Source organism: Heptranchias perlo, chromosome 5 (genome assembly GCF_035084215.1).
Source record: "Heptranchias perlo isolate sHepPer1 chromosome 5, sHepPer1.hap1, whole genome shotgun sequence".
In the NCBI taxonomy this organism is placed as follows: Eukaryota; Metazoa; Chordata; class Chondrichthyes; order Hexanchiformes; family Hexanchidae; genus Heptranchias; species Heptranchias perlo.
This window is the reverse complement of record NC_090329.1, coordinates 28,311,530-28,322,816: the sequence shown is the minus strand read 5'-3', so window position 1 is coordinate 28,322,816 and position 11,287 is coordinate 28,311,530. Positions and strand designations below refer to the sequence as shown.

The following is an 11,287-nucleotide window of genomic DNA, read 5'->3' as shown; positions in this document are numbered from 1 at the left end:
GGGCACAATTCTAAAAGGGGTACAGGAACAGAAAGATCTGGGGGTATAGGTACACAAATCATCGAAGGTGGCAGGGCAGGTTGAGAAAGCTAAAAAGCATACAGGATCCTGGGCTTTATAAATAGAGGCATAGAGTACAAAAGCAAGGAAGTCATGATGAACCTTTAAAAAAACATTGGTTTAGCCACAACTGGAGTATTGTGTCCAGTTCTGGGCACTGCATTTTAGGAAAGATGTGAAGGTCTTAGAGAGGGTGCAGAAGAGATTTACTAGAATGGTTCCAGGGATGAGGGACTTCAGTTATGTGGATAGACTGGAGAAGCTGGGGTTGTTCTCCTTGGAACAGAGACGGTTACAAGGAGATTTGATAGAGATATTCAAAATCATGAAGGGACTAGACAGAGTAGATAGAGAGAAACTGTTCTCACTGGTGGAAGGGTCAAGAACCAGAGGGCATCGATTTAAGGTGATTGGCAAAAAAACCAAAGGTGACATGAGGAAAAACTTTTTTACACAGCGAGTGGTTGTGATCTGGAATGCACTGCCCGAGGGGGTGGTGGAGGCAGATTCAATCATGGCCTTCAAAAGGTAACTGAATAAGTACCTGAAAGGAAAAAATTTGCAGGGCTACCAGGATAGGGCAGGGGAGTGGGTTAGTTGGATATTGCTCTTGCATAGAGCCGGCATGGACTGAATGGGCCAAATGGCCTCCTTCCGTGCTGTAACCTTTCTATGATTCAATGAAATTCACACAGCCACACACAACCCTAGAAAGCTTCTGCCCAATCAACGACAGTACAGGAAAACCACTTTTGAGGATATACAGAATCTTTATTTCCGTATGTCCATAAAATGCAAAACACAGTAAATAAAGCCTGGCAGGGAGCCTCTGGGAAGAACCCTATGTGATGATTAGGTTCCATTTGTGAAGCAGTGCACGCGGCCTCAACCTGTAATAAAGTAAAAAGGGCAAATTAAAATGAACCCGTGGGTCTGTTGCATCCCCGCCCACCCGCATAAGTGTAATTACAGAATCACAGCAGAGTGCTAGAAATGCTGTGGAGGGGAATACTTCATATTTTTTAATTATGCCCAAAGTTTCATCCTACTGGCACAAGGTGCTGCATGACTTCCATAAAATCACCAAGCACCCCAATGAACCGGACCCAACATCATGGGCCCCTGCCCCAGACCCTAATGCAGTCAATCTACTGGTTTATTCCTAATTGAAGCCAATCAGTCCAACCCACTCAGTTGGTGCCAGCAAACGTGGATTGGCACACTACGGAAAATAGCCCAGTCTGAGACTGAATTAGGTGAAGTTATTCAAAATCTGGTCCCCATTCCTGGCCTACTGCCAGCAACTGGGTGGCATGTCAACAGCAGCCTTAACATAAGTCAAACACCAAGCACCCAAATAAGTCAACTGTCACAACCAATGGCACACCCAGTCCACCAGGTATGGGCACAATGAGTGAACAAAATAGTTCACACTGATGGCATTCAGTCCCTTTGGGTCATCCACAACCAAAGCTACCCAGTAAAGTTCGTTCATTGCCGTAAGATACCATGTATACTGTACCATGTACACTGTATACATGATAATGTGTATTGTAACCAAAGAACAATTGTAATTTAAAAAAAAAGGAATTTTTGGTTGCTGGGATATCAAATATTTAACCATTTTCCATCCAATGTACTGTTCAGTTTTATTCTATGTGCACACCATCTGGTTTAGAATACCTGGTTTAGAAATTTAACATCTGATTTAGAAGTTTGCACTTCTTGGCAAATTTTTGGCTCTTCTTTAACTTGCGGGTGCAGTTTATAATCTGGTCCAATTGATGGCTTTAAAAACACAGAAATGGAGACCATCAGATAAGGGCACAACATGTGAGTTTTTCCAGTACTTACACAACTTTTAAGGTAAAACATTCAAAATTTGCTGGGGACAAATTCTATTTCAACTGCAGTTAATTCAGGTATGGCGTATCAAGTTTAAATCTTTATAGAAACCCATTACAGAAAGACAATTCTAGAAATCTCACCCAAACATATTATTTATCGAACATACGCCATTAAAATTTGAGAAACCCAATGCAGACCAACTCAGTACTTCCAGCACTACGTGCTAGATTCCAGCCTGGAGTCTAACAATCATTACAACAGAAAGAACAAACTTTGATTTACGGGGTTAAAATAAACTGGAACACAGAAGCGGAATATTGTAATGTAGTGTAGTGCCATATCACAACCTTAACATGTCCAAAAGTATTGTTACAGTTAATAAATTACTTTTGCAGTGTAGTCACTGTTATTTATGCAAAACACACCAGCCAATTTGCACACAGCAAGATCCCACACACAGCTAAAGAGATAAATTAACAGTTAATCTGTTTTTCTGAAGTTGGTTAAGGGATGAATGTGGCCTTGGACAATGAGAGAACTCCCTGCTCCTTTTCAACTAATGCAATGAAGCATTTTACTTGAGCTGATGGACAGGCCCTAGTTTTAATGTTTCATCCAAAAGATGGCACCTCCAATAATGCAGCATTCCTTCAGTACTGTAATGAAGCATCAGCTTAGATTGTGTGCTCACGACCATAGTAGGACTTGAACCCATGACCTTCTGACTCAGCAAATGTTACCACTGAGAATTGAGTTGAATTAGCTGTTTTGTTTTATCCAATATTTTATTTAGCACCTGAAGATGCTGACTCGTGTTCCTTAGATAACAGCTGATTTCCAGTACCTCACTTAGATGGCTGTTCCAGTGTGATCCTAGACAGTGAGTGCCAACAAGCTATTCAACTATGGAAGGAATCAAAGCCAAGCCTGATCCTGTCCTCACTGACATTCACACACAGCAAAGGGGAGAGGGAGGTCACTGGGTGATCAGAAGAGAGAAGCCTGACTGATTTCCACTTTTCACTTGCTACGGAGCATTGAGGCCAATTGTTGTCTCCTTACTGTTGTCTTGATTGCAATCAGATTTCTCAACACAGATCAAGGATCAAACCAGGGACCTTCCTGCTCTGCAAGACTTAAATGATTGACGATAAGTGAGCATAAATTCCGTTGATAACTCTTCAGTGATGTTTAGTAGATGAGGATGTTCATCAATGATCCAATAGAAAGAGAAAACTAGGAATGAATACCTGGGTGTCGCTTCTTCCTCTGAGCTGACTTTACTGGGGAATATCTTCAATGCCAGAAGTGCGGACATCTCCCAAGGCTATGCCATAAAAGAGCATGTCACCCGTTACTGCAGCCCATGCCATATTTTCAGAGGTGAACTTGGCTGTCCAATCTCCAGCATTGTTAATGGCTATTGCTCCACCATGACTCTGTAATCTGGTCCACATGTACTGAAGGCCAGTGTCAGTAGCCTCTGCTGGAGACATGCCTAGGGGGAGAGGTAGGGGTTATAGATAAAAGACACAAAGGTTACATTTTACCCAAACCTACATGTACATTTTCTTTTTTTTAAAGACAGAATATGAACAATTTACATAGAATTTTGACAGCACAGAACCCAGCTGGTCTATACCGGCGTTTATGCTCCACACAAGCCTCCTCCCACCGTACATCATCACTTTTTTGCCTCTCCCAAGAGATTACATGGCTGCAGAGTTGGGAAAAGTGTTTAGCCATGATGGTCCAGCCATCATGGTCAGGGGCAGGCTTGACGGACCTGCCCGTATTCATATTTTCGTATTCATATTTTCCTGCCCGTCAATTTCGTATTTGTAACCCTATCAGCATATCCTTCTATTCCTGTCTCCCTCATGTACATATCTAGCTTACCCTTAAATGCATCTATGCTATTCGCCGCAACTACTCCATTAGTTGTGAGTTCCACATTCTAACCACTCTTTGGGTAAAGAGGTTTCTCCTGAATTCATTATTGGATATTATATTTATATCCTCTAGTTTTGGGCTCCCCCACAAGTGGAAACATCTTCTCTATGTCTACCCTATCAAACCCGTTCATAATTTTAAAGCCCTTTATTAGGTCACACCTCAGCCTTCTCTTTTCTAGTGAAAAGAGCCCCCACCTGTTCAGTCTTTCCTGATAATTATAACCTCTCAGTTCTGATGTCATCCTTGCAAATCTTTTTTGCACTTTCTCCACACCCTTTTGTAAGATGGAGACCAGAACTGTTCACCATACACTAAATGTGGTCTAACCAAGATTCTACACAGGTTTAACGTAACCTCTCTGCTTTTCAATTCTATTCCTCTAGAAATGGACCCCAGTGCTTTGTTTGCAATTTTTATGGCCTTGTTAACCTGTGTTGCTACTTTTAATGATTTGTGAATCTGTATCCCTAGATACCTTTGCTGCTCTACCCCATTTAGACACTTATTTTCCAAGGAGCAGGTGGCCTCTATATTCCTTCTACCAAAATGCAACACCTCACACTGATCTATACTGAAATTTATTTGCCATTTACACGCCCATTCTGCAGGTTCGTTAAGGTCTTCTTGTAATTTGTCGCAGTCTAAGTCAGTATTAACCGTGCCCCTTAATTTGGTGTCATCTGATAATTTTGATATTGCACTTCCAATTCCAGAGTCCAAATCATTTATGTAAATGGGGTGGCTATAAGGGCCCTACAGTTGATTTCACTCAGGGGAAAACAACGGTGGTCCCAGCGGAACACCACTTCCCACCTTCGGTCAGTCTGAGTAATTACCTTTAATCCCCACTCTCTTTTCCGTTTTGTAGCCAGTTTGCTATCCATTCTACTACTTGTGCCCTGACTCCACATGCTATGACCGTAGTCATGAGTCTACATAGACTTTCAAAGGCCTTTTGAAAGTCTATGTATATTACATCCTCTACATTACCCTTGTCTACTCTTTCTGCTACTTCTTCAAAGAATTCAATAAGATTGGTCAAGTATGACCTTCCCTTTTGAAATCCGTGCTGACTATTCTTTATTATATTTTCTGTTTCTAGATGTTTTTCTATTACAACTTTGAGTGAAGGTTCTAATATATTTCCTACCACCAACATTAAGCTCACTGGTCTATAGTTCCCTGGCGTAGTAATGATATAAAAATAATTTAGTAGTTGAGGGTTAATATCACAGTAATATTTTATGCCCAAGTAGCTTTATTACTATAATATTATTTTCAGCTGACTAAAATCAGTCAGCCCAGAGAGACAGGAGCTTATCTTGAACTGTTGGCAGTCTAAAGTTAAAAAATAACAAATGTCAAATTTCTGACCAATGCCTACAACAACCTGCCACTGAAATGTTCACTATTTTGGTGTGTGGACATTTTTTTTCAGATGTAAAACACAATCCCCTGAAATGTTAGTTAACTCAATGGTATGATAATAAAAATCATTCCCTTCCTCTAATTAGTAATAATCAGCACATAAAAGAAAGGCTGTTAAACACAGTCTCACCTCAGTGGGGCAAGACTTCATCATAAATACAAGTGTTTGTGAAAGATGATATAATAATTAACCAGTCCTGGAATTACATTGTAGACAAACCCTTAAAGTTACACCAAGCAGCTGCAAACTGATGAATGACGACTGAGCTCAGATTTCTCAAATAATTTTTTTTTAAAAACACATTTTTTTCACTATCTTCTCCTTCTGAAGGCAGTCATTCCTCCCTGGGTTACTGGTTCTATGGGCCCTCATCACCCTCCACTAGCTCGCTCAAGTGGCCGTTCTTCATTTGAATTGAAGCACGTCGCAACCTGACGGTGGTATCACAGGTGAACCTAATCTTGTTCTCCCCGATATCCAAACATGGACTTACACCAGGGGTCAATGTACATTGATCAGGAGTGGCAACGTTGGCCAATTTTCCTGAGTGAAGTCAACTGTAGGGCCCTTATAGCCACCCCAATTGTGATTATCATACTCAGCATTGGATTGGGACCAAACTTTGGACCTTCCTGGCCAGTGCTGGTTCAGCTACTCTCTCGATAAACTGCCTGAGCACCAGGGGGCAGCCTCAAGTCAACATCTGAAAAAGGAGGGAGATGCTAAAGACAACAATGCTGGATAAGGAATTCCAAAGAGTCACAGTAGAACAGCAGGAGAGAAAATAATGCTGCTACCAAGACGATGAAAAGGGAGAAAAGAGTACAACACAGGTTAAAGTTAGGCACAGCACGTAAGCTAAAAAGGTTAAGTGAAGAAGCATTAATTACTTTACAGAAGCAGCAAGAAAATAATAAGTGCAATGAAAATATCAGCTGGGATTTTCTGCTGCCCCACCAAATTTACAGCGGGTCTCAGAATTGCTTGAGGAAATGCTCTGCTGTGTCCTTGTCTTGTTGAGTGCCCTACTACATGGACACTCACCAGTACATGGGCACTTGCAGGTACATGGCCACTAACATGGACCAGCTTAATGTAACAAGATGCAAATTAGGAAAATGTGCCCCAGGTGCACATCTCAAGAATTTGAATCTTTATACCACCAGCATCCAGCACTGTAATGGCGGCAGAAGGGCCCAGAGTTTTTGTTTACTGCCAAGGCCTGACCGATCGCTTACAGATCGATGGATTGCATGGGCCAAGGAGGAAACACAAAATTTAACCCTTTTAGCCCCGGTATCATTCTGGTGAATCTGCACGGCACCCCCCCACCCACCCAAGGCCAATATATCCTTCCTGAGGCATGGTGCCCAGAACTGAACGCAGTACTCCAAATGGGGTCCAACCAGAGCTTTATGTAACCGTTTGTATTTCAGCTGCCTGGAGATAAAGGCCAACATTCCATTAGCTTTTAATTATTTTTGTACCTGTCTACTAGTGATTTCTGTACTTGGACCCCTAAATTTCTCTGCTCCTCAACAGTTCAGAGCTTCTCATAATTTAGAAAATACTCTGATCTACCTTTCTTAGGTCCAAAGTGGATGACCTCACATATCCCCTCATTGGCAATCCCCTCTGCCACAGTTTTGCTCACTCACTTAATCTATCAATGTCCCTTTGCAACTTTCTGCTCCCATCTACACTATTTACTGTGCCATCTAACTCGGTGTTGTCAGCAAATTTAGATATACGGCTCTCTGTTCCTTCATCCATGTCATTTATAAATATAGTGAAAAGCTGAGGTCCCTGCACAGATCCCTGGGGGACACCATTAGTCATATCCTGTCAATTTGAGTACATACACATTATCCCTATTTTTTAAGCAGTCTCTCATATGGAACCTTATCGAATGCCTTCTGGAAGTCCATATAAATAATATCCATAGACACTCCCTTAACAATCACATTAGTTACCTCAAAAAATTCAACTAGGTTCGTTAGACATGACTTCCTCTTTACAAATCCATGCTGGTTCTCTCTGATCAGTTCATATTTGTCCAAGTGCTCAGTCACTCTGTCCGTAATAACACAGAGGCTGCCTGCAACCTTAAAGAGATCTGCCGCAGAAAATTTCTGCCCCCAGTCCACCTCCGCTATGTAAATGTCCCTGAAAGCATGGGGTATGGGGTGCATCTCTGTGACGCACACAAGTCCCGTTTTACGAACATACGAATTAAGAGCAGTAGTAGGCCATTCGGCCCCTCAAGCCCGCTCTGCCATTTGATAAGATCATGGCTGATCTGATAGTGACCTCAACCCAACTTTCCCACCTACCTACTATAACCTTTGACTCCCTTGTTAATCAGGAATCTATTTAAGTCAGCCTTAAAAATATTCAATGACCCTGCCTCCACCGCTCTCTGGGGAAGGGAGTTCCACAGACTCACGACCCTCCGAGAGAAAAAAATTCTCCTAATTTCCGTCTTAAATCGGAGACCCCTTATTTTTAAACTGTAGCCCCTAGTTCTAGTCTCTCCCACAAGGGAAAACATCCTCTCAGCATCTACCCATTCTAGTCCCCTCAGGATCTTATATGTTTCAATAAGATCACCTCTCATTCTTCAAAACTCCAGTGAATACAGGCCCATCTTGTCTAACCTTTCCTCATGAGATAACCCCCTCATCCCAGGAATCAGTCGAGTGAACCTTCTCTGAACCGCCTCCAAAGCAATTATGTCCTTTCTTAAATAAGGAGACCAAAACTGCACACAGTATTCCAGATGTGGTCTCACCAATGCCCTGTACAACTGTAGCAAAACATTTCTACTTTTATATTCCAGTCCCCTTGCAATAAATGACAAGGAGCCCTAGTAAAATTGAAGTCAATGGGAATCAGGGGGAAAACTCTCCAGTGGCTGGAGTCATACCTCGCACAAAGGAAGATGGTAGTGGTTGTTGGAGGCCAAGCATCTCAGCCCCAGGGCATTGCTGCAGGAGTTCCTCAGGGCAGTGTCCTAGGCCCAACCATCTTCAGCTGCTTCATCAATGACCTTCCCTCCATCATAAGGTCAGAAATGGGGATGTTCGCTGATGACTGCACAGTGTTCAGTTCCATTCGCAACCCCTCAGATAATGAAGCAGTCCGAGCCCGCATGCAGCAAGACCTGGACAACATCCAGGCTTGGGCTGATAAGTGGCAAGTAACATTCGCGCCAGATAAGTGCCAGGCAATGACCATCTCCAACAAGAGAGAGTCTAACCACCTCCCCTTGACATTCAACGGCATTACCATCGCCGAATCCCCCACCATCAACATCCTGGGGGTCACCATTGACCAGAAACTTAACTGGACCAGCCATATAAATACTGTGGCTACGAGAGCAGGTCAGAGGCTGGGTATTCTGCAGCGAGTGACTCACCTCCTGACTCCCCAAAGCCTTTCCACCATCTGCAAGGCACAAGTCAGGAGTGTGATGGAATACTCTCCACTTGCCTGGATGAGTGCAGCTCCAACAACACTCAAGAAGCTCGACACCATCCAAGATAAAGCAGCCCGCTTGATTGGCACCCCATCCACCACCCTAAACATTCACTCCCTTCACCACCGGCGCACTGTGGCTGCAGTGTGCACCATCCACAGGATGCACTGCAACAACTCGCCAAGGCTTCTTCGACAGCACCTCCCAAACCCACGACCTCTACCACCTAGAAGGACAAGGGCAGCAGGCGCATGGGAACAACACCACCTGCACGTTCCCCTCCAAGTCACACACCGTCCCGACTTGGAAATATATCGCCTTTCCTTCATTGTCGCTGGGTCAAAATCCTGGAACTCCCTTCCTAACAGCACTGTGGGAGAACCGTCACCACACGGACTGCAGCGGTTCAAGAAGGCGGCTCACCACCACCTTCGCCGGTGGCGAAGGGAGTGAATGTTTAGGGTGGTGGATGGGGTGCCAATCAAGTGGGCTGCTTTGTCCTGGATGATGAGTAGCTTCTTGAGTGTTGCCACCTTCAACGATTTGTGCACATATACCCCCAGATCTCTCTGATCCTATATCCCTTTTAGAATTGTGCCCTCTATTATTTGAAGGGAAATAAATAAATACTCAAATATTTGAAGAGAAAATATTTGCATGGCTACGGGGAAAGAGTGGGGGATGGGACTAACTGGATTGCTCTCACAAAGAGCCGGCACAGGCTCAATGGGCCGAATGGCCTCCTTCTATGCTGTAACGATTCTATGATCCAGGCGTTTACATGAATAAAGGTGTTGGGGAAATAGCACAAGCTTTCTAACAACAGGTACAAAGCCAAATATTTAAAGGAATGGCCTATTTAGGAACTGTATACGCTTTCTGAAGAATTGCTAAGAGCAGAGCCAAAGATACGAAGCTGATTAGACTTAAGAAAGCTATTAAGAAACTCTGAAGAATTGAAACAAGAGAGTAGTGGTGAACGGTTATTTTTCAGACTGGAGGGAAATATACAGAGGTATTCCCCAGGGGTCAGTATTATGACCACTGCTCTCTTTGATATATATTAATGACCGGGACTTGGGTATAGAGGGTATAATTTCAAAGTTTGCAGATGACACGAAACTCGGTAATGTAGTAAACAATGTGGAGAATAGTAACAGACTTCAGGAGAATATAAACAGGCTGGTCAAATGAGAAGATACATGGCAGATGAAATTTAACACAGTGAAGTGTGAAGTGATACATTTTGATAGGAAGAATGAGGGGCAATATAAACTAAATGGTAGAATTTTAAAGGGAGTGCAGGAACAGAGACACCTGGGGGTATATGTACACAAATCTTTAAATGTGGCAGGACATGTTGAGAAGGCTGTTAAAAAAGCAGATGGGATCCTGGGCTTTATTAATAGAGGCTTTTAAAACGATTTACTAAAGTTAGTCCGGGCAGAAACCAAATACAGCAGCAACTATCAAATTATATGTGGAATCATTTTGCCTGCACCCCTGTGCTCTGTTTATGGATCACAAGTCAAAGTTGAGGTGCTGAGAAAATATGCCCCATACTGAGAATTTCATGTTAGTTGATTAACCAGTTATACCACAATAACTGTCTTTAGTTAGGAATTTAGTGAAATATGAAAATCCCTTGTTGCCCTTTTTCTTAAAAGCTTGGAATGGAAATATTCCAAAAGATAAACTACATTACATCATTGTTATTTTTAACTTGCTGTAATTAAATCTCCCTTAGCTCAATGTAGGAGGGGATGTTTATTGAAAAGCGATAAGGATTTGGAAAATCCTTGCAATCAGAAAGAGATTAAGTTACTTGCGGCTCCAAAACGGAAGGGAAAGCAGCAGAATGTGAAGAAGCAGAATCCAGCAGGAAAATAGGGGAGACAGCTAAGGTACAAAGTTTTTGAGATCAGTGCTTACATGGGTGCCCAAAAAAGAAACTGAGCTGGATTTTGCTGTGAGCAGCAAATGAATGGCGTTAGCCGTTTGTTAGACTTGCACTTGCTATGAGCTTTTGCACGGCAAGTTCCTGGAAATTAGAGATCCAAAAAGCACAACGCCCTCTACAGGGCATCTGGAACCTGTGTGAACAGGGCAAGCAGCTGTGTATCTACTTAACCAATCAGATTAACGCATTATTAATAACAGCGCCGAGTCAGAACCAGGAAGTATAAGTTCAAATAGTGAATTCAATGTCAAATCAGGTACAGAAAGCAAAATAAAGAGGGAAAGAAAGATTGAATTAAGAGATGAGTGTGTTGGGGAAAAAAAGTTATAAAAAAATTTTTTTTAAATGTCCAACAATAATTAAGATCTGAACGAATGAGACTCCACACTTGTAACAGTTAATTTTCAGTGCCAGAGAGGTTGATTGGCAGTAATTAAGACTTACCACGCCAATAGAAGGGTACTTAAGACTTGAAATAACTTTTTTTTTGGAGAGATTAGTCCATATTTATGAGGCAAGTACAGGAACTTCACACCGTTCATTTGAACAGGGAGCC

At 42.5% G+C, this 11,287-nt stretch overlaps 1 protein-coding gene across 2 annotated transcripts in view; it reads right to left on the bottom strand.

The window, feature by feature from the left end:
• Nucleotides 1-810: 810 nt before the first annotated feature.
• Nucleotides 811-11,287, bottom strand: part of asrgl1 (asparaginase and isoaspartyl peptidase 1) — a 64,117-nt gene continuing 53,640 nt past the window's right edge. Inside the window, exons 7-9 of one of the 2 annotated variants that reach the window (XR_010962880.1) lie at nucleotides 3,159-3,406; nucleotides 1,744-1,848; nucleotides 811-950 (exon numbers count right to left, since the gene is read on the bottom strand). Coding sequence is in view for 1 of the 2 variants with exons in the window: in XM_067984185.1 (XP_067840286.1) it covers nucleotides 3,189-3,406 (218 nt within the window). In the remaining variant the exon portion in view is untranslated. The remainder of the gene's footprint in view (nucleotides 951-1,743; nucleotides 1,849-3,158; nucleotides 3,407-11,287) is intronic. The other variant, XM_067984185.1, reaches the window with a different exon arrangement.